Raw genomic sequence first — 22828 nt, 5'->3', positions numbered from 1 at the left:
AGTGTAACTGTGGAAGGAAATGATATGAAATTTATAGGACCAGAACAGCAATAATAAAATTTTTTAAAGCTGACATCAACAACCGAAAACAATTAAGACTGGTGCTCCCCTGTCTGATTGTCGACCTTTTCTTCTGTGCTTCTTCTATACAATGGGGATGACGCTACAAGTTAAATAATAGCTTCTGACAAGTGGAAAAATATTTTTGTGGAACAAGTGTGTCTCAACTAATGCGTGTCACAGTGTGTGAAAAGGCAGCAGAGTACAAAGTCTTCACCACCCACTTCCCCCTCTGCTGGAGGAGGGGCCGCAGACAGAGACAGAGCTCCGGATAAAAATCTTGTTTCATCGCATCGCGCAGGAAGCGTCCAATTTTCTTCTGTAGCACCTCCACACTCTCAGTAAATAAGTGCCATATAGAGAGACAGGCAGAAAAATGCCATCCAACCTGAAGCTTGCTTTTGCTGTGATCTCAGCACAGGCTGGGGTTTTCTCTTTCCTGAGCGTCACATCTAAGTACAATAGCTGCAATTTATTGGCTTATATATATATATATATATATATATATATATATATATATATATATATATATATATATATATATATTATTTTTTGCATAATGTCTTTCATTGGAAGCTACTCTGTGTTTCTCTTTGTCCTTTCGGTAGTTTGAATGGAATTATAGAATTGTAAAAGGAAAAAAATAAATAACGTTTCAGCAGTTCAAGCTGACAAAAGATAGGGAGCCTAACAGCATATCCTTCAGTCGTGCATTAGCATTTCCCTCCAGTTGAAACTGTGATTGGGTCCATGTGTCAGAGGCAAGATGGGTGGGTCGACCAGCTGCCACACGCCTGTCTCTCCCAATTCTTCACAAGCACAAAAACCCAAGTACGGAATCTGCAAGCAGGAGAAGACAGATGTGCATGTTACGAATGAAGAACAGGCAAGGAACTAGAGGGGGGTACAGTAAGAGGTTGAAAGTAACGTGAGATAAAGCAGAACTGACCTTTCGGACAACTTGGACAAAGTCCTTGGAGTTTTGGGGGCTGAGGCCCTGTATTTGGCGAGTGCAGGCCTCCAGGGAGGAAGCATGGGCCACAATCAGGACCGTGCTTCCTGTGAGACAGAGGTAACATATGGATGTACTGTAACTGGTAACCCACTGAGCTTTTTCAAGTTTTATCTTACGGAAAAACATCTATATTTTTCAGCAGTATTTTATCAGATACAGTAACAAAAACAGCTGCATAATTGTATAAAGTTTTGCAAAAAATAATCATTGCAAAAAAACATTCATTTCAAGCCTTTCAATTGAATTCAGGTCTGGACTTTAACCGGGCCATTTTAAAATAAATCACCATGTTTTGACCTATTGTAATACCTCTAACTGCATGTTTGGGTTCATCGTTTCCAAAGTCGGTCCTGCATGTTTTAATTCTCTCCCTGGTTCAACACACCTGAATCAAACGACGACTCGTTAGCATTCCTCTGCAGAACACTGACATGCCAAGGAGGTTGTTACAACCAAGGTGTTGAACTAAAACATCTCTAACCTGCAGGAAGTTAAACCTCCACCTGTCCTTTTGCTGCCTCTAACAAGTTTTCCTTCATGATTGCTCGGTCTATAACTCCACCCATCTTCCTATCAACTCTGACCAGCATCCAGGCCCAAGAATTTATTTAAGAATAAGAGATGAAAGGGGCCTGAATAAAAATGCACTTAACTTATTTTTACTTATAAAAACATGTTGCCAACGGTGTCTGAATGTCTTTTCTTCTCACATTTATGCATTGCATTGTGTTGGTGTATGAGACAAAACCTCTCCAAAACTAAAATGTGAAAAAGTTTAAAAAGTTTACCCAGACTTTTGCACTCTGTCAGAATCTCTCTGGTCACCTGGAAGCTCCTGCTGATGTAGGTATCGTAGGACTCTGACACGGTCAGTTTGCTTACAGGATAATGAGGTCTGCAGCAAAAAAACAAATAAAAAAAAATAAAAAAACCCATCAAAGTTGATGAGGATTTAACTGTACCGCAGCATAACATTTAAAATGATCCAACATCTGTGTTGTTTTGTACTTGTATGTTGTGTCCACACTCAGGTTTGCGGCCGCTAGGTCAGCCGGTGGGATCCAAGCCGGGAGGCTGGTGCCTGAAACCCATTTGGTCCATTCAAACAAACCGGGCTCCACGCGGATTTTTGTCTTGGCCTCCAGCTGGAGACCTGAAACAGATTAAAACGGAGAATGAAGCTGAGAAGCAGAGAGGTTATTTTGACAAAATGTGTCATTTTTTCCACACAGAAAAGACACTAAAAGTCTTGGATGACTGAACAAGTTGATAAAAGCTTCACATTTTAACTCCCACTGAGTCTATTGGCACCAGTGTTGTCGTAACATACTGGAGCCATTCTCCAGTCTAACTGGTTTGATATAAGAGCCTGGAAATTTTAGACCCAACACTAAAACATACAACTTCATGTTTAGATGATGTTTGACACCAGCCATTGGTGGTCAGTCTACTGACGAGTTGAAGGAGGATGAGCTCCTACCTTGGAGGATGTGCTGAGCAGTCTGGATGCAGCGGAGGGAAGGAGAGCAGTAAACAAAGTCTATTGTTGTGTGGCTTCCCAGCAGGGCTTCACCTGAGATGGGCCAAAACACACAGTCACTCATAATGAATTCCAACTACACCATGCATTTGTGAATAACCTGCAAATGACACACACACACAGACAGACCTACTAGACGGGCCTGTGTGGAGCCAAACACAGTAATCGGACAGTCTTTTTCATAGTCCCGGTGACCTCCGCTCCTGCTTGGCAGGCTGCACGGCATGTTCAGATTAGAACGAATGTATCCACCTGTGCAGCACAGATGAAAGTCTCAGAAGAGAAGAAAACACTGGCATTTTAAAGACCGCATCACAGCTCTGCATCCCCCACCTTTGGAATCAAAACATTGGGTGACCCAGTGTTTGCCGAACACCACGTCCATCCTCTCGCCATGGCGACACACAAACAGCCTCATCTTGGACGAGGAGGAGTGAGTGGTTGCCCTCGGTACCTGAGATGGAAACGTCGTAGGCGTTTACCAAGCTTTCCGAATGTGTTCCTCGCGCTTTTTCGCATTTTGTCAGGTTACATGCATGTGTCATATTAGGATTTTTGTGACAGACTCACAAAAAGCAGTAAATAATTCCAAAACGGGAAAAAAATAATCATGTATGTTAAAAATCCATAATATGTGGTATAGATTTATATTCAGCCCTCTTTACTCTGTTTCCTCTATATAAATCCCAGTGCAAACAGCTGATCTTCAGAAGATATCTAATTTGAGTAAATTAATCTCAGTTTAAATCCAGTTGTGCAGATCTACAGCTGGATTTATTCAGAACGCCAGTCATAAAACATGGCAGTGGAAACATTATGCTAAAAATAATTTAAGAGACTTTGAACGAGACTGAAGTGCTGTTCATAAATGTGCTACATCCAAAAAAGGTAAGGTTGAGGTATTTTGCAAGATAAACAGGGAAAAACATCAGTTTGGTGGATATATACTGCAAAGTATATAATCCATAATTACAGTGACAGAAAATGTTTCCTTTTCTTTTCATTGGTGTTGACCTGTAGCATAAAATCCTAATACAAACACTGAACTTTGTGGTTTTAATAGGACATGATGTGGAAAAAGATCCAGGGGGGATTATAGGTTATCTCAAACAGACCTGTTCTCAAACTCCTTCATATAATTCCACATCAAAGTTCACAGTTATCTGTATTAAAGCAGGCATTTTAGGCAATGGACGGTTTACAGTGAAATGTACCTGCATAGGTGGAAGGAGGCCAGTGAGGCTGGAAGGATCCATAAGACTGTCAAGCAGACTGTCATTTAGCTGTCCATCAAATAAAAGCCCTCCCATGGGGTTACCAGAGGGTGATGGAGAGGCACAGTTGAGAAAGGAGTGAGACCTGCCGATCAACACAAGAACAAACTCAGCTTTATTTATTCCTTGTACTTAGAAAGTCACACAGCAAGCCTACAGCAGTGTCCTTGTCGGGAATGTGCTTTTTTCCCCATCCTTACCCATGAACAACCCACGTGTCGGACTCGTCGGCACGGCTCACGTAGTTCTCGGGCAGCAGGCCGGACAACCCGGTGCCCAGCGAAGTGCCGTACAGCCAGCCCTCGCTGGCTGTGCTCTGCTCCACTGGAGACATGAAGATGAAGTCCCCCTGCAGCAGCTCCAGCTCGTCGTCGTTCTGAGGCACGTACGGGTACATGACTTGAAGCGTCTGCAGGGGGAGAAGAAGAGTCGTTGGGAGAGATGCTTTCATAAGAGGAGCTACCGGCTTGGTGGAGGGAGGGCTACCTCGTGGTTAGCAAAGCGTATATCCCTGGAGAGGAGCACAGCCAGCCAATCACAGCCCGCGGTCACCTCTATGCTTTTGGCCAACTTCTCCAGAACTGGAAGATGGCTGGCATTAAAGTGGTACGCCATGGTGACATGGAGCTGCTTCTTATGGGGCTCAACGTGGACATCTGTAAAAAAAAACAACAAAAAAAACACACACACACATACATTGATAAAACATTAAGTACCATTTTCTCACGGATAGAAACTAATTTCCTCAATATCTATCTTTGCGTAAGGGTGACTTTAACGCTTCCTTTAACAAGTTAGAATAGGTCACTCGGCTACACTGAACATATTTGCAAATTGTTTTTCACAAAATCACACTTAAGTAATGACATTTTAGTTTAGTTACTTCTGCATATTTTGAGATCCTTTTAGAATGACATGTTTTAGGGAGTCCTGTCCCTTTAAATCCAAATAAACTTTACACTGGCACATGAAAATGGCTGCATACAAGTGCACAATTATACAACCGTAAATCTTTGAAAAGCAGAAGTAGAGCCTCCTTCACAGCAAACAAGAATGCAGCAAGCGATTTACAAATGTGAAGTCAACAACAAAACACTTGTCTTTTCCAGAAGCCATTGTACAGAGTATACAGCAGTAAAACGAGCTGACCAAACATGTTGTTCTGCTGCTTTGCTAGCTTAAGTTGCTAGGTAACGGCACAGTGACCGTCGAATGTCACTTAACAATTGGAAGGTTACTGATGTGGCTCATTTTCCAGACACCAAAAAACATTGACTTATTGTTAAAAAAAACTGTTTTTTTAAGCTCTTTTTACAATTCTTCAGACCCAATCGAAGACAAAAATGTGTAAGATGTGAATTTACTCCCACAATAATTCTCCATTTAGAGATGATAACCTTTATTACAGTATCTACATCTTGGTACCAAAAGGACTTGATGAAGTCAAATCAACACAGTCAGTCTGGGCTGATGACTTAAGAGCCCCGATAATGTCCTGTAGCTGCTCCCTTCACAGAGAAGGAATCAACGCTCTGCACTCATCTGAAGGGACAAACCTGCTTTAGATGTCGCCTCGGTTGCAAAGTCAGCAGCGAAGCTCTTCAGAACCTCGGCCATCTGCTCCTCCACAAAAAGCCCAATGAAGCTGGAGGAGATGTAGAGCTCCAGAGGCAGAGGCAGGGGGATGCGACCTTTCCACTTGGCCACGGTGGTCTGCAGGGCGTCAGTCAGAGCCTCTACCTTCTCATCAGCACACTGAGGGGTGCAGAAGATAATTGGTGATCACAGAAGAAGAAGCAAATGAAACAGCATCAGCAACTACAATGCCGTAAACCTTTTCACATCTTAAGAGAACAAAGTTCAATGTATTTTGTTAGGCTTTGTGTGATAGTCGTGTGCTTATTCTGAACTGGAAGGAAAATGATACATCATGTCAACATCTTATTACAACTTTCCCTATAGCTGAATTAATTTCTGAATTAATTTATGTGAATTTTATTCAGGCTTTCTACAGTCACATTTCAGAGCAGATACAGCTTTTCAGTTTCTATCAGTTTCACATATCAACAGACCGAATGGAGTATATATATTTATATATATATATGTGTGTGTGTATGTGTATATATATATATATATATATATATATATATATATATAAATATATATATATATATATATATATATATATATAGATAGATAGATAGATAGATAGATAGATAGATAGATAGATGGATAGATAGATAGATAGATAGATATACACACACTTTATATATACTTTATATATACTTTTTTTTTTGCCAAGGTTTGTATTTTCAGAAAGGAAATAGTCTCCACGCAAATGCAGACTCAGACAATCTGTCTCCACAGAAGAGGAACTTCGGTCTTAGACTAAACTGAACAACAGGGGATTGAAAACAAAAAGTGAGGTTACCAGTTAACGTTAATAAAAAGCAAGCATAAAGTTACCATGAAGAACTGGCAGAGGGTGATGTGAGGGAAGATGTTGTGGGCCTTGTTCTTCCCGCAGGTGAGGCGGGACTGCTTCCAGAAGTGTGTGAGCTGCTGGAGCAGAGGTCCGCTGGGCCGCAGGTACAACACATACTCTCTGGGCAGGCGGTCGTCCAGGAAAGGGTCGTCCAAATGGGAGAAGAGCCTGAGAGCAGCCAGAAACAAGGAGAGGACAGGAAGAGCGTTTATAATCCAGCAGAGGGCAGTAATGAGAAGCCGCAGAGATTCAAAACATTTTCTTTGAAGTAAGGACTGCAAATGTTTGTCTCCAAAACATATATTTTCCTGTTCTGTGCTACACAGAACGTGAATAGATGTGTTTGTGTTGCTCTCACCAGTCGCAAGCCGCCTGGACGTTTTTGCCTCCAGTCGAAACCAGAGCTTTCAACCTGCAACGGGAACCAGAGCAGAGGAGGGGATCAAAGGACGATCACAGAATCAATACTCTCTCCTGTGGGACCAGATGCATTCAGAGCAGCTTGCTTCATATCATTCATGACCTAACTTTAATGCTTAGAGCAGAGGGTTCAGGAAACAGAGCTACTCTGATTTAATAAACCTGCTTTGTATTTTCTTAGGAAAGCATTGTGAGGGTTTCATTGTCATAAAAGCAAACTTGTTGGTTTGATTCACGAAGCTCAGTCTATTAATAAGTAATGAGCACTTATGTGCTTGAGAATATTTAGGCCAAACCATCTCTAAGTCTTATTTAACAATTTATTTCCTCGGCTGCTTTATGTAATACAATTTGCAAGCATGACTAATGTTTTTTGTTGTACACAAGATTCACTTTATTATAGATTTCACTTGTAAAAGGTACAACAAGGGCCTCTGGGTGTTTTTTTATACGCTTCCAGTCATCATCGTGTTGAAACTCCAGAGATCCTGTGCGCCCTGGAAAAGGTTTCGACATCGAGCCACGTGGAGCGTTTCAAAGCATGACATTCATACCGAGCTTCACTTGGGATCCCGATTGCTCAGTCATTTCATCAGACCAGAGGCTTTTATTTATGGCAGCTTAGGAAGAAACTAAATTAAGATGTTATTCCTCCCTGAAAAGAACGTAGCGTGCTTTTAGTCACTCTTTAAGCCATAAAACATTTTTTTAAAACGCTTTGGATTTTTGTAAAACAGAGATTCGACCCACGTATGCATGTATGAACACTTTTGGTCTACGAGGTCAGAATGATGGTCATAGTTCTCAACTAAACCTGTTAAGAATCAACAAAAGTCTGAACACTGGGTTGGAGCTTGAATGGCATCAATCAAAGCATATTCACACATTTGAATGGCCCAGTTAAAGTCCGGAGTTACGTCTTAACTGGTAAGATTTGGACAGGCAAGGCTAGGGATATATACCGATAGACTTGCAGCTTTTTTATTGGAAAAATATTTTAATTTCTGATAGCTGTGACTATGTGATATGAATACTTTTGCAATAGAAAAACCAAGAGGTTCTCCTTTTAACACTAAACCTCCACACACTGCATGCAAATTCTGGTCTGTGGGCAGGATTTGCTTATTGGTGAAGATAACACAAATTACCAACATGTGACTTCATGTTATCTCATCAGCAAACCGTTATCCATCGTATTTGCATCCATGCATGCAAACAACCAGCAACTTTCTGTTTTGTCACACTATTGCCGCTTGCATCCACCCAAATGAGCCGTACGGGACGGCATAATTCTCTTTGCCCTGTTTATCCATGATTCATATTTGTATCTTTTGCTTATTATTCAGATGTGAGCGACTGCCAAATAACCAACGACAGTGATGAAGACTGTAGCTGAACTCTAAGCCTTGTTACTCCATCTCCTTTCAGCCGGAGTTCTTTGTGCATTGTGTGAGAACAAGGCACGGGCCCAAGCCAATAAATGGCTTATTCATTGGATCAGCAAACAAAAACACAAAACGGTTATAATACCGTCACGCTTTTAACTAAATGATAACTGTAACATAGATAGCACTGCTTTTTACCCCTGTGTGCAGACATTATGATCGTCTCTAAATACCAAATTAGTCGTTTTCTGTGCCACTGCGAAGCCTTCTGACTTCTTTTTGGAACGTGATTCAGACTAGCTGCAGCTCCTCTGCGTGTGACGGCGCCGATAGTGCTTACTGTGCCCCCGTTTGTGTTCAAACTCAATGAGCTATTTTTATATTCGTCCCACAGAGAGGGTCCTAGATTCGGCGACGTCCCCGAACCCCGAGGCAGAGCGCCCTGACACACAGCAGGGTGGGATGGCCGGATCGGCGGGATCGTGAAAGATTGCCAGGGTCTGAATGAACGGTGCGCCCCCTTTACACACACACACATGAGAACACGTGCAGAGCAAAGACAAACCCCTGAACTGGTCTACCACGTCCACATACAACATTTCATCTCACTGACCCAGTTCCTGATAATACAAGCCATGGCTGGGTGGAGAAGGCTTAACACGCAGAGCCATTTGTGTGCTACAATCATCTTATACAAAGATTCCACCTGGTACTGTATGGAGGAGGATTTTTTTTTTTCCCCCGTCTTTTTTTATTTCAGAAGGGATGATAGGATTACAAGCAGATGTGACTGAGGCTTCATGAAATCCAATCCGAGCTGGAACACAGGATTGCATGCTTCTTATCTTTGCACAAAGAGACCCCGTGTGACATGAAATATTACTAAAGTTCTTATGCAGGTTTGCTGAGCAAATATACAAACATGGTGCAACACGGTGAATTTGACCTGTTCTTTTTTTAATGCTATGAAACCCTGTTGTGGGTGTAAACATTAATAATGGTGAGAAGGCACTGCATCAGCTTGGTTTTGACTTGCCTTTTTTACTCAAAGAGCTGACATTCACACACTGGGGTTGCCTGTAGAGTGAAGAAACAGGTGTAATCCAGATGGAAAAATGTAGATAAATTTAACATAAAGTGTGATGCAGGAGGAAATAGTCCAATATAATGGACTAATATAATTAGACACGGTTCAAACCTACACAGAAAGGATAAATAAGACGTTTTCTTCTACCAGAGCAAAAGATCAGGTGCAGATTTTCGCAAGCAGACTGCCAGTCATGCTCGCAGAGGATGCTGTGTAAGGGGTACACACGCTCATCTGAATGCAGACCATCAATGTCAACACAATCTTTGATGTCTTGACAGCTGCAGAAAAACTGCATCAAGCAAAAAGATCAAAGTGACGGAGAGCAACGGCAACCAAGTTCAGACTGCCGGCTACTGCATCCTGTCGCGCCTCAGAGGCTAGACTCAGCCTTCTGCTGTCGCTCTGGCTTTCAGACACAGAAGATCTCAAATCTGCCGTTTTTAAACGTTCAGTCATTTCACAGAATAGTGATGCATACCCATGACTTTATGCAACTTTAAATTATTTACTTTCCCTAATGAGGACAATGAATGATTATTTGTTCAGTGGTCTAAATGACCTTGTTTCTGTAAAATCGTCTGACCTGCGTCTATAATTAAATAATTTATCTTTCAACACTCAGCCACGCAGATGTAAAGATTTCCCAACAAACTACCGCTGGTCCTTGTACAGCTTATGTCAGAACCACAAACCTCAGTGTATTTGGGGCATTTCATAAACTGACACAAAACACAACTTGCCCTACATTTGTATTTTGCACCCCTTAACAAATAAATCTGTTCATTTACTTGAGGTGGGGAAAAAAAAAAAAATCTTTCAGGATATTTCATACATGTCACAAGAATTCTTGTGATATTTTCATAATTCCTTCACCCTGCAGCATTTGCATATATATTTTATATTTTAGAAACCAGTCAGGACAAGATTTCTGCCCAAAACAAAAACAAACTATTTTTTAAAAACCACGGGTTTAAGTACAGAATGACCTTGATGTTGCAGCACAAGGAGAGACAACACATTTCTCTGTTCTTGCAGAATGTGTATGACCTTAACATACAACTGGAGCGACAATGGAGTAGTTTAACTTAAACAATATTCATATGTCCAGATCAGTACTTAATTAAAAGTCAATGACAGACTTTAATCTGCAGATCCCAGGCATTCTCCATCCAATCTGACTCACTCTCTGACCTGAGAGTTGACAAATATTTTGGTCTCTAGATTTGCACAGCTGGTGGACACAGATTCCCCTCCCAAAAAAAACTCACACCAAATTCAAACAGCAGTGAGTTGGAGGGGACGTCCCTGTGCTTGTTCCAGTTCACAATTAGGAGCCATTTTTTTTACTTGTCTATGACATAAAATCACATAAAAAAAACTCTGATTGTCATAAAATGTGGAAAAATTCCAGTAGTAGGAATATTTTTCATTGAGTAATGTTGTAGAAAGATTTTTCCATACCGATGTTAAAAAGTCAGAGCTTATTGAAAATTACCAATTACAAAATCAACCAGGAAAAAAACCTAAAGAAGAGACGAAAAAACTGCTCTGACTGAATTATAGTGGATGCAAATGTGAAAAAATCTGGACTCATTAAACAATGGATGCAATTCACAGAAGATCTCATCAGAACTTGTCCCTATTAAACTCAATTTTAAAGGTTCGGATGTTTTCTGAAGTTAGAAGTTGAGAACAAACTGTCCTCAACTTCTAACTTATTCTCAGCAAACACTGAGCAAGTTATTTTTAAACTGAATTTGTTTTTGAAAGCCAAACAAAGATGAAAAAGATTAAAGACTGTGCAAAAGAATCGGCTCTCACTCAGGGCAGAGTGAGAGCCGTTCCAAACAACCAATGTAAAGGTGATGTTGTCAGATGATTTTTAATATATTTTTTCGCATGCACCTGCGTAGCAGGAAATATCAAATTTAGCCCTGCAGATTTCTCACGTATGATAAGGGCATTAGCAGTCTTTGTAGATAAACTCACCGTCTTTTGCATGTTTGCTGCGGCTTGGTTTCTCACATGTTTAAACATTCTTTGGGCTGTTTATTACGTTCTAGTCATTTTCCAGGCTGCTGGACAAGCTGGAAGTGACAAACCTCCACTATGTAAACATCGTGCTTTTCATGCAGGCAAATTAGCCATGAAAGAATAGCAGAAAAGATAAACTACATTACATGCAAATATAAACAAATGCTACAACATTTGCAGCTAGATGCTCCCAAGGGCCCCTCCCCGACTCGACTCCACCAGTGAAACAGAATTTCCTGTTTATAAGCTGACGGCAAACAGACAGCTCCAAATACTTATCACACCAGCATTGCTGGGATCTCAGTTTGCTGCCTGACACTCAACTGCACCCAAAGGAGAGCTTCCATCAGCTGAAAAAATATGCTCCACTTGCAACAGCGTGTCCAGCTATACCCACAATCACTCAGCCTGCAGCAAGGCAAGCATTCGATGAAATGAGAATTTACGTATTTACAGACAAAATGTTATATTTACCATACAGATAGTAGTTGTTATTCACGACTAATTAGGCTTCATATGCATGAAAAGGTCATTGGTTAATTTTACATTATAATTTTTATCTGAAAAAATGCCAGCACTCTAGGTTTACACAAAATAAAGGAGAAAAAAATGCAGTTTATAATTTGTGTAGAGAGCACTTTAGACTTGCTAATACATATTCTTCTATTTGGCGATATGTGAAATAACTAGCTACTCCTGGAACATTTATCCTAGATGGAATAATTTGCCTCCATCATTTAGTTGTGCCACCTCGCTTCATATTTTTAAATTGTCTTTGCTCCAGTTTTCAGAAAGAACAAAATATAATTTACTTACTCCTCACATGGACATGTACACATACACTGCATCTGCATGTATTGTCTTATTTTGTGTCATGTTGAATGCGTGTACCATACAGATGCTAATAAAATTTATATGTACATGTGTTTTTTTGATAAGCTGGCTTTATCAAAAAAGCTAGCTAATCAAAGCTAGCTTTTTCGGGGGGGAAGCATGCATGCATGTGTTTAAATGTCTTGAATTATATTTTGAATTTACTTAAGATTTGTATCATTGTTCATAACTATGTTTTATAAGGACCCCTCCACCCCCCAAAAAAAGAGATGATGCATCTCTAGGAGTTATCTTTGAAAATAATAAATGAAATAAATCAACAAGCTAAGCTAGCTGAGCTATTAGCATGTCTCTTAAAATGGTCCAAAATTCACCTACAACTTGTTAGCCTTTTTCAAAAGGTTTGTTAATCTTATGTAAATGAGAATGATCAAAATATTGTACTTTTTAATTAAGTTTTTTTTTCTGTAACTAGCCAAAAGTTCTAAGCTAACATGAAGAAACTGTAGCTTAAAGTGCCTCAAAGCTGAGCTGTCTCAAACTGTATGACATTTTGTAACTAACTTAGAAGTTTGCTACAATAATTCACAACATTTTGATAAATATCTGATAGTAGTCGTCATCTACCTTTGTCAGTTTGAGGACGTTTTCCAACACTGAGCCTAACACTCCCCTTGACTATGAATGTAACCTCCAATCATAAACCCCAAGCAGAAACATAAACTACATTTAGAAGTTGTTGAATTACAGGGTTGGAATGTTATTTGCACATGCATTAACTGGAAAAGGAGAAAGACGAGCTTTTCTCAGAGCAAAAAGCCCAGAAGGGCAACATCCATGAACCAGAAGGGATCTTAGACTGTCCGGGTTTGGAGAGGTCAAAGGGTGTTGCGAGTCTGCAGGAAGTGTAAATTAAATTTTCCATCACTAAATGTAACATTAGGAATAAATATCTGCTGTATATTTACTACCAGATTGCAAAGAATGTAAAGAAACTAGACGTATCCAGCGCTATAGAAAAATGTAAGCATTACATCTGTAATTCTAGGAAAAGACAGCAACACATGTGTCACAACTGCTGTGTAAATGTATGTGTAACTCCAAACTTAGTGTAACTTTGTTGTCATAAACATACAAGCAGTCCTTAGCTAATCTGCAATAAAAGCGTTTAACAATGCTAATTTCCACGTGTAGCCATTTTACTTTCAACAGAGCCACACATGCCATACTTTTATGCATTTATGGTAAGCTGTGCTAATTTTCTAATTAAATGAACCCCTAATTTGCCCTACGGGTTAGTGGCATATTTGATTCACAGACAGGCCTGCTTTGGTGTTACATATTCATTTTTTTCAGCAAACCAGGAACCACAAATTGAACAAAAGTCATCTGTGGACAGCCGAGGTCTTTTCTTACCATCATTTATCTTAATGATATAGACGGGAGGTTCACCAGGTCAGACAGAGCAAATAAGAAATCGACTCAAGTACAGTTGCGAAGGAGAGAAAAAGGTTTAAAAGAACCCCCTGGTTTTAGAAGGCTAATTTTAGTGCTCTATGACATCAGTGAAACAAGTCAAACTGTACACAGCGCAAATGATTCACTGAATACTTTGTTTAAGGTCTGGTGCCAAAATCATGATGCATCATTGAGCCCTACTCACAGTCCCATGGCTGCTACACAGGCAGCGAAAGCAGAAAGTGTTTGGGAGTGGCGGCCATGGTTGGGTCGGCAGCCGCATGCATTGTCTTAAGGCGCACCATCAGAAGTGTCTGGCATTAATTAAGGCCGCAAATTAAATTTATATTTAGAAAGGTTGTACATAAAGAGAATACACAATGCTGGAGCCTTGACATGAGGGTTTTTGGAACAAGAATTTGTCTTTTCAGCAGAAAATTCACTTTTTGCCGAATGTAGGATTGATCTAATGAGAAAAATCACGATGGCTCACTGAGTACAGAACGCCATCGCTCAGTACGACCGCAACCAACTCAGAATCTGCTTCATCCTCCCTCCAACTACCAACTCGACAGTGCTCTGCAAAAGGTCACAAGCCACTTCCGGAAATGAGCGACTTCCTCTTGGCTGTCTTGAACACAGGCTCAGAGTTTGTTTTAGTTTGCACGCAGCGGCACTATTCCTGATACGTTAGTGTAGAAGGTTTTTCTTTTTTTGCTGTAATTCTGCCAGAGATTTGCCTAAATGTTAAATGGTTTCACTTGATGTTACTTTGCGTGTTGTACTAAAGTGGCATTCTGGGTAGGGAAGAGAAATGAAAGTGTTCTAGGTAAGGGGAACAATGTGCTGCATTCAGTGTGCACTCTGACTTCCTCCTACACTCACAAAAAGACTTCACAGGGGGGCGGGGGGGGAAAAAAAAAAAAAAAAAAAAAAGAAGTTAGAGCATATAATCTCCACACAGCTATATGCGCTACGGCTCAGAAACCGCGCTGGCTTTGATGTTGAGAAGTCGTTGGAGAACATGTTGCAGAAGAGACATTTGTATCTGTAAAACGAATCTGACAAGAAAACAGAATAGAAGATGCAAAACGTGCCATTGCTGATAATAAATGGAGCTCATCATTGGTGGATGTACTAAAGCTCTTAAAAGTTCTTCTTAATGTTAAAATCCAGGTGCATGACATTGAAAAATCCTTTGTAAACTTCACATATATCCTCTACAACATCCTGACTGAAAACCAATAAATCCAAACAAGATGCTGTAGCCGGTTTTCATAACCAGGCTTTGGCTGAATCAGGTGCTGTGCAGACCTGAGCAGCAGGCCACCCAGAGAGGTTGAAGTTATCACTCCAAAAGCAGCATAAAAGCCAGATTATAGTTTACAAATACACCCAGGAACAAAATAATCCCACTTTCTTTGTTCTGATAAAACTAAAAATGAAGTGTTTGGTAACGAGGACCAGCGTTGCATCTTGGGGGAAAAAATGTGAAGCTTGCAAGTCAGAGTACGCCATCCCATATGTGAAGTATGTGAGTAGCAGTATCATCTTATGAAGGCATTTTGCTCCAAGAGGAACTGGTGCACTTTACAGAATATGTGGCAAAACGGTGAAATATTTACAGGAAATCTCAAGAAATCAGTCAGGAAGTTAAAGCTGAGGGAAAATTGGGCAAAGACTGTAAACATGCCTTTAAATTAATTAAAAACTGACAACAAAGTTACAGTTTTGGAGAGGTCAGCACAAGGCTTGGATCTAGATACATAAAAGATTTGTGGGCTGAGCTGAAAAGGTGTGTGCAAGCCTGACTCTCTAAATCCAGTTTCATCAGAAGAAATGGGCCAAATGTCCAGCTACTTATTTATTATAAGGCGTTCCTTAAGGAAGGATACCCAAGATGTTTCTCCAAAACATACAGTTTACAAGGCAGTTATACGAAATAACAAAATGTAAATTACAATGTAAACTTCTGAATATAAATATTTCTTTAAAAATGTCCTCGTTATTCTTGCAGATAGCAAACAGAAATAATTTTGTCGTTTCCTAACTTGCATAAAACTAAGTATATTAATAAACATGGTTTTTGATTGTGGTTTTGATACGTATATCTAGAGATAATCTTGGTCTTTTGCAACTTCTCCGCACACTTAGGCTTTAGCTAAAAAAGGCCACAAGTAAATATATATTTTTTAAAAAGTACTGGAGCAAATGAACATTGTCAATCGTCCTTAGAGACGCTAATCGATGCTAGGTTTGTACGTAAGCAAACGGCATATGATTGGATGATGTAGATCTAGAGGAGAGTGTTGGTCCTCGATGGAGCCACCATGGTTCGATTCCTGAAGTTTCCTCCTCTCTCCGCCCGTTTTCTCTTTAAATACAGCAAATAAAGGCAACTAGTGCCATAAAAACCTAAAATGAAATGTAAATGTTGATGGTAAACTCAAAGGTGCATTACAAAGTGTTTTTTAATAAACTTTTGCAACCAGTTTATTGTGCCTTTCGCACCGGTTGTGTGTCACATTAAAAGTGGAAAAAAGAATTCAAAAATTACTTAGCAATGGATTTTAACGAGTTGTTTCTCTATAGCTTTGAATTTTAGACAATACAGATTTTAAAATAGCAAAAAAAAAAACAAAGACTTAAGCCTAAATAGTCATTTAAAATGTAAAGCAAAAAGCATATAATAAATTAGTGGAGGTATAAGCAGTACCTGTTTTTGTTATCCATTAGGAAATCCTGAGCACATTCATTCAAAGGGAATCCATACTTCTTAAAAAAAAAAAGAAGTCGGAAAACCGGCCCTCTGAGCACGGATGGAAACTAAAACGTCAACACTGATGTCCAATGTCTCTGCAGTAGGACATGTTTTGTTTACGCTCACAGTTCAACACAGAGTAAGACCAATTCTTTTCATGTCTGTGTTTGGACTTTATCACTGCAGTTATCATGATGGGTTTTTTTTCTTATCGGCTTCCTGCCAACTCAGAAACTGCCACCTTCGTCTCAGAGTGGCTAACCAAAATGAAGCGGGGGGCATCTGACTACATTTTCCATCACATCATTTATCATTAACCCCTATTTATAGCCTCTTACTAATGTGAGGGGAAAAAAGTAGGGTTATTGGGATTTTCATGAGGTCTGAATTCGCCTTTTCACTTCCTTACAATATAAACAAAATTAGCTTAATCCCTAACCTTGCGTCTTTGCTTAAGTGTATGACAAATGAAGTCTTAAGGTGTCTGTGTTTTTATTGCTTTGCAGGCTGTTTTGTCCTTCCAGTAAACTCAGTTATTTCAGCCAGTAAAACATCTGCTTTCGCTGATATGTTTACTACAACCCAATAAAAAGGCTGCCTTCAGAATATGGCAGAACTTAGCCTCAAAATCTAAACAAATACACTATCATAGCTAAAAAAACCAATATTAATAATGGACTTTTAATACGCTGGTTTGATAGACAGTATAAAAAGGACCAAGGGCAATGTTTACCAGGAAATACAGGACAACAAGAAGTTAAAATTAACACTCAAGTGTTATAAGGAAGTGTTTCTAAAGACGTTGGATGATTTACAAATGTAGTACAGAAAAAAAAGCAAATTACAGGATGCAACATGCAACAGAAAATGGTTCACTGAAGCTTTAAAAGACGGTTTTGGACTAAACTAATAACTGACCATTTGATTTAGACGCAGAAACACTCGTGCTTTCCTGAACCCATTTCTTCCACGTTCTACCGAACCTGTACAACAAAGATCGACAGCAAACACACCGCTTCAAACGTCAGTGGCGTGTTGCTGCACATTCAGCCGGGGTCACGTCGCATCTTTGCTTCCACACAATCAGGAGAGCAACAACCTTCCAGGCAGCTCCTAGCTGATTACTCAGGTCAGATCCTGGATGCATCAGCACAAAAAAACAGAACGAAAGAAAGAAACATCCCCAGAATAAAACAGAGGGTCAGTTTCTCTTTGTGTGATTGTGTGTGTGTGCGTCTCCATGATTCACGTTCCACACAGCCTGAAAACAAACACCCGAACACAATAAGCTTTTGTTGCCTGAAGCAGTGATGGATAGCTCATTTCCGTTACATTTCTTGTTCCTCTTCCACCAACGCTGAACAGCAGAGGGGCAAAATATGAAAAGTTGAACATTTTACTAATGAGGAATGAAGGAAGGCAAAACATGCTACACCCGAATGAACATAAACGGTACAAAACAACACTTAGCAAGTAATCTGCGAATGTCTTAGCGATAAATATTTGGTTGAAATTTTGAAAAATCTTAAATGTGGCGTTCCACTGTTGATGTACATATTGGCACTGCTGGTACTGATGCGTTAAAAGCTGTAAAGTAAATTCATCTTTTGCTGCTGTCGAATAATCGAACACTGAAAATGTTAGAGAAATGCGGTCATTATCTTGATAATTACTCATATTTCTTTTGAGAAATACAAGTTTGACCAAAATTTAAAATATTATAACTTTGTACTTCAAAGAAGTGTAATAAAAAACTAAATCATTGTGTTTCGCTTCCTGAGTTAACTTTTCTTTATAACCATAGCTTCTTGTTTCTTTGTTTCTTTTGACACACTCTTCAAAACGGAAAATAAAATAAAAAACACACCACGAAGGCAAAAAATGTTCATTGATCTGGGAAGATTTACTTGACGAACCTTTCCTGCTTCTGTGAGGCACAACAGTCGACGTGGCACAGAGGTAGATTTGGTTTGGTCACTCTTCAAAACGGCAAAGACAAGACACTACGTCGTTAAAGAAAGGCAGAGGCCTGTTGACCTCAGACTTCTCTGTTTCCCAGTGGTAAGAAAGTGTGACACAGAGACACACTTATTTTGGCCACTAGCCTCCAGGCTACGCAAGGAGCCATATTTACCTCACCACAAGCTGTGGTGAAGGGGATGGTAAGACATGAAGAAAAACCCAAATAGCTCTTTGTGAAAGAGCTGCAACAAGAAGCACGAGTGGAGGCTGACACACAGGATGGACAACTACGCACACACACGCATACGCACGCAGACACACACACTCCTACCTGAGAACCGAACCAATTAACCCAACGAGCATTTCATGTTAAAGCATTTGAGCACATCTCTACCTGGGATGCTAATAACTGTTGATGGAGGAGTTCCTGCTTGCCACCAAAAAAAACTTTAACTCTTTAGTTTTTGTTCCAGTTTTTGCAACCGCACCAAAACTTGCTTAACTTGCCAAATCGTCAACGAACAGAAACAAACAAGCCAGAGTCATGAGCACAAACCAACCGGCAGCTTCAACGGAGCGGCAGCCAAGACTGTTCACTGGAGCGCGTTAATATGTAACAACAATTTGTTACAGAGATCAATTATTAAATCAAAGCGACAATGAGTGTCGTAGATAATGGAGGTGCGTATGCAAACATACGACTCACAGCCACTCGCTGGCGTTGGACAGAAAACCATTAAACCTTTGTCAGTTTAAAAAACCTAGCATTTTTACAAATTAAATGTTTTCAAAAGGTTAAAAGGAAAGGCTGGTCAACACTTTTAACCCCACTAGTCCGAGTCGCTGCGAAAATGTCTGCCTTCATTTTCACAAAGCTAAACAGAATCCAATTACAGCGTTCACAAGAGAATCGTTTATTTGGTACCTCATTTTTGGGCATGTAGAAAAAAAAGGCCCTGTGTGGGATGGGACGGTTTCAACATGTTAGGTTAATAATTTATGTGGGTGTATCTGACAGTACTTACAATGAAAAAGGACAAAATAATAACACTTCCTGTGACAGGGAAGACATTGCACAGTGAGAGGGAGGAGAGAAATTAAAAAGAGCTCGCTCATGCTTACAATTAGTCGTCATTATTTGGCAGAACAAAACTACAGCTATGTATAATGTTCAATATTTAAACCTAAATGTAGTTTCGTTATTTATAGTTTCATTACTTTATCTGTTTGTTTTTTTAATTATACTTAAATCACAATTCTGCTTCTAGTGGATTTCTTCTGTTGTTTTGCATCTACTAATTGCAAACTGTAAATAATTTATTTAAAAACCATAAGAAACACGCAGACCACATGTTATCATATTATCAGCTAATCTACAGACTACTGTCTGGAATCAATAATGCTTGTTTCCTGGCAACCGCTTTGCTTAAAGGATGAATGAAAAGAAGTATTGACGGCCACAACCAGGAAATACCCTTAAGATCATGTTGACACTGAGAGACAGTGAGCACAAAGCCCTCCTCAGGAAACCATGATTAATCCTCAGCCAGCCCAAGGAATAAGCAAACCAAGCTTCTCTCGCAGAAAATTTTTAAATCACTTCTACCATTTTCTACATGAGAACATTTCAGCTTTTAAACTTGTTTATGTATTTAACATCTAAAACAACAATATCTTCCTTCTTGTGGTACAAAGAAGATATTTACAGTATGATAAGTGATGTTTACATCCATAACTTGAGAGCGCCTTTTATCATGCTGCTGCTCGTGACTCACGTTTCATGCACTGAACTGTTTTTGCATAAAACCCAGTCGAAACAACCCATTCTTCCTGTCTCTGTGATCCGTACCGTTTAGGTCCACATTTCATTTAAAGCTCTAAAATGTTTCATCTTAAATAATATTTAAAGAAAGATCGTGGCATATTTAAGAAATAACACCTTTAAAACTGCTAAAAAAAAATGCCTATAATTCCATTTTTACAGTTGTTAAAGTTATTTTAATGAGATGACGAATGGAGTAAAGAAGAGTAGCATGTAAAGTCAAAAAGTGAACTTTTCATGCTTTTTGCATATTCAAAATCAACATTATGTTCTAAATAAAACTGGATAATTTATTGGTCTATGTATAAAGAAGCTACAATGTATAAATGCCTGTCTAAAAATGATCCCAAAATGAATATTATTAAAATAGTAAATTAAGATCATATTTATTTTTTTCCCCTGCTGTGGGAAAACCCAGGTTGGAGACTGTTAAGCAAACACCTGAGTTTAAATTGGGTCATTATGAAAGATCCCAGGGGTGTAAGTTGACAATATGGACTCAAATAAAAAAGCCAAAGATCATCTGTGGAAAAGATGCCTAGATTTATAAAAATTTTCAGATGAATATGAGAAATTTTTTTACCAGAATACCAGAATTATTGAATACTGGTGGGTTCAGCCGAGCTATAACTGCAGAACATTATATTATTTCAGTGCAGTATCGATAACAGTTGTTAAATAAAAGCAATTAAATCACATGTTACAGTTTTATTTAAAATCTTTGTGCAATATGCTATTTTTACTCAAGTTTATAATCCTGTTAGAATCTCTACCGGTTGTTAGGATTAAGAAAAAACAGAAAACGTTACTGGTGTTAAACTGGCTGTCGGGGAATGAACTTCTGAATTGGCTTCATACAATCATGGGCTGGGTCTGGATTCTTTGGCGTTGGGCAAAAAAAAATGTAGAATTACTTAGCAATATAACTCCTTTTATTATATTTTGAATTTACTATATAATCAATCTATTAACATGTATCTGGTACTTTTCTCACCAGTGTAGAATAAAAAAAAGCTTCAACTATTTAACAACTAGATCCAAAGTGTTTGAGTTTTCAGATGTGTACAATTTGAAATTAACACAGTTGTACTGTCAGACACTTTAAAACAGTTATGAGTTGCCAACATGGACACACCAGAACCAAGCAGCACCAACAGCAGAGATGCTGAGAGAATAAAAGCAAGTAGCGATGGATGGGAAACTTTTGACCAGGATACTGGAATAAGTGGATGCTGCTTGGTTCAGACTAGTTGTAACTGTGTGTGTGTGTGTGTGAGAGAGAGAGAGAGAGACAGAGAGAGAGAGAGAGAGAGAGAGAGAGAGAGAGTTGTGACAGAGCAGCTGTCCACTTACGCCCTGGTCCTGGGGAAACCCATGGACAGCAGCACGTCCAAAGTAGAGCCATGTTTGATGGTGCTGGGTCGGTTCTGGCGCTGCCTTCGCGGTGTCACTTTGGCGTACAGGTCCTCCTTCGCTGCCATAACTCACTGCCCCATCGGTACGTCAGGTCCACAGCTCCGCTGGTGTGTTTTCATTTATAAGCAGATAAAAAAGAAGGGGGGAAAAAAAAAAGGAAGACGGAACCAATGAGCTATTTAACCCAGAGTGACTCGGTCTGGACGGAAGCACGTAAATATCACGAAACTCTGCGAGGAAACGAGCATGTTTTGACTGCGAGCTGGAACGAGCTGCCTCCTCCTCCTCCGGCTGCTGCTCCTGACGGCTCGCAACATGAAGTGAAAACCATCAGCAGGGGGCTCGGCCATGGGAAGTCACTCCTGCGCTGTCAGCCGCGTCCCCGACAGCGGTGAACACATCTGGCTGCTGCCTGCCCCTCGCATCCGGTCCGCTGAGCGAAAAATCAGACACGACAGCACAAGTTTCCCTCTCCAAATGTTGTCTTATTCATGAATGGACCCTGATGAGCGAGCGGAGGATCGGCCGCGACCCCTTCAGTTAAAGAGACAGCACAGCAGCAGCATGCAGGAGGGGACAGGAAGTCGATTTTAAAGAACCGAAGGCGTATAAAACTGTGACAGCGACACAGTCCGCCTACTCAGGGGCGCTGTTTGAACACATATACAGACTGTACGGCGAGCTGCTGTGATTATTTCAGTGACAGTCCCATGATGGAGGTGAATGGTGGAAAATGCTGCTCACACTTCCTGTCTGCGAGAAAAAGATCGACGTCGCTGCGCGCATGCGTAGTGCGGGGGTATGAAAACAATCCGCCATCCTTAGTTGTCATAGCAACACTGGTATTAATCCGTAAATTTATAATTTATTACTCAGTGGTAAATGTTTCACTGAAATTAGATAAACATTTTCCCAGCATATATTTAATTAAAAAAAATGTTCCACTAAAGGATTTATACTTTAGTTTGTCACATATAAGTTTTTTTTTTGTTTTTTATTTATCTATTTTGTGGACTTTATATATATATATATATATATATATGTATGTATATCTTTACCCTTCCCAAAAGCAGCATTTGGGTGACATCACAGAAGGCATAATCTTGCTGATCAGAGGTTTTTGGTACATCAATTTGTGGTGTTATAGTTTTCACCTTCACCAAATTAAAAATGTGGACCTCTTTAAGTAAGCTACCGTCATCATATTATGCCATATATCAGTGGTAGCCAAATCCTTCTACATTATTTATTTTTTTACTTAAATTTCAGACT

At 39.7% G+C, this 22828-nt stretch overlaps 1 protein-coding gene across 1 annotated transcript; it reads right to left on the bottom strand.

The window, feature by feature from the left end:
- Positions 1 to 608: 608 nt before the first annotated feature.
- Positions 609 to 22332, bottom strand: ubash3ba (ubiquitin associated and SH3 domain containing Ba). Its single transcript, XM_015052244.1, has 14 exons — positions 21494 to 22332; positions 6733 to 6786; positions 6356 to 6542; positions 5446 to 5644; positions 4376 to 4545; positions 4090 to 4298; positions 3830 to 3974; positions 2949 to 3069; positions 2745 to 2867; positions 2556 to 2648; positions 2084 to 2228; positions 1864 to 1970; positions 1010 to 1119; positions 609 to 900 (listed from the first exon to the last, which is right to left on the bottom strand). Exons 1-14 carry the CDS (start codon positions 21619 to 21621, stop codon positions 763 to 765), a joined length of 1929 nt encoding a protein of 642 aa, XP_014907730.1. The 5' UTR covers positions 21622 to 22332; the 3' UTR covers positions 609 to 762.
- Between the last annotated feature and the right edge of the window lie 496 nt (positions 22333 to 22828).

This window comes from Poecilia latipinna, unplaced genomic scaffold (assembly GCF_001443285.1).
Source record: "Poecilia latipinna isolate Pla-1442-1.1 unplaced genomic scaffold, P_latipinna-1.0 Scaffold1097, whole genome shotgun sequence".
Classification (NCBI taxonomy): Eukaryota; Metazoa; Chordata; class Actinopteri; order Cyprinodontiformes; family Poeciliidae; genus Poecilia; species Poecilia latipinna.
Note: the sequence above shows the minus strand (reverse complement) of the source record. Positions and strands in the feature narration are given on the sequence as shown.

Bases quoted from the DNA above. Each gene is read 5' to 3' on its own strand.
- ubash3ba (XM_015052244.1), bottom strand. From the start codon at position 21,621: ATGGCAGCGAAGGAGGACCTGTACGCCAAAGTGACACCGCGAAGGCAG. The intron at 5,645-6,355 runs GTAACTTTATGC...TGCACCCCTCAG, and splicing joins CCCTCTGCCAGTTCTTCATG to TGTGCTGATGAGAAGGTAGA. The intron at 3,070-3,829 runs GTACATTTCACT...TTTCCATCTCAG, and splicing joins GCCTCCTTCCACCTATGCAG to GTACCGAGGGCAACCACTCA.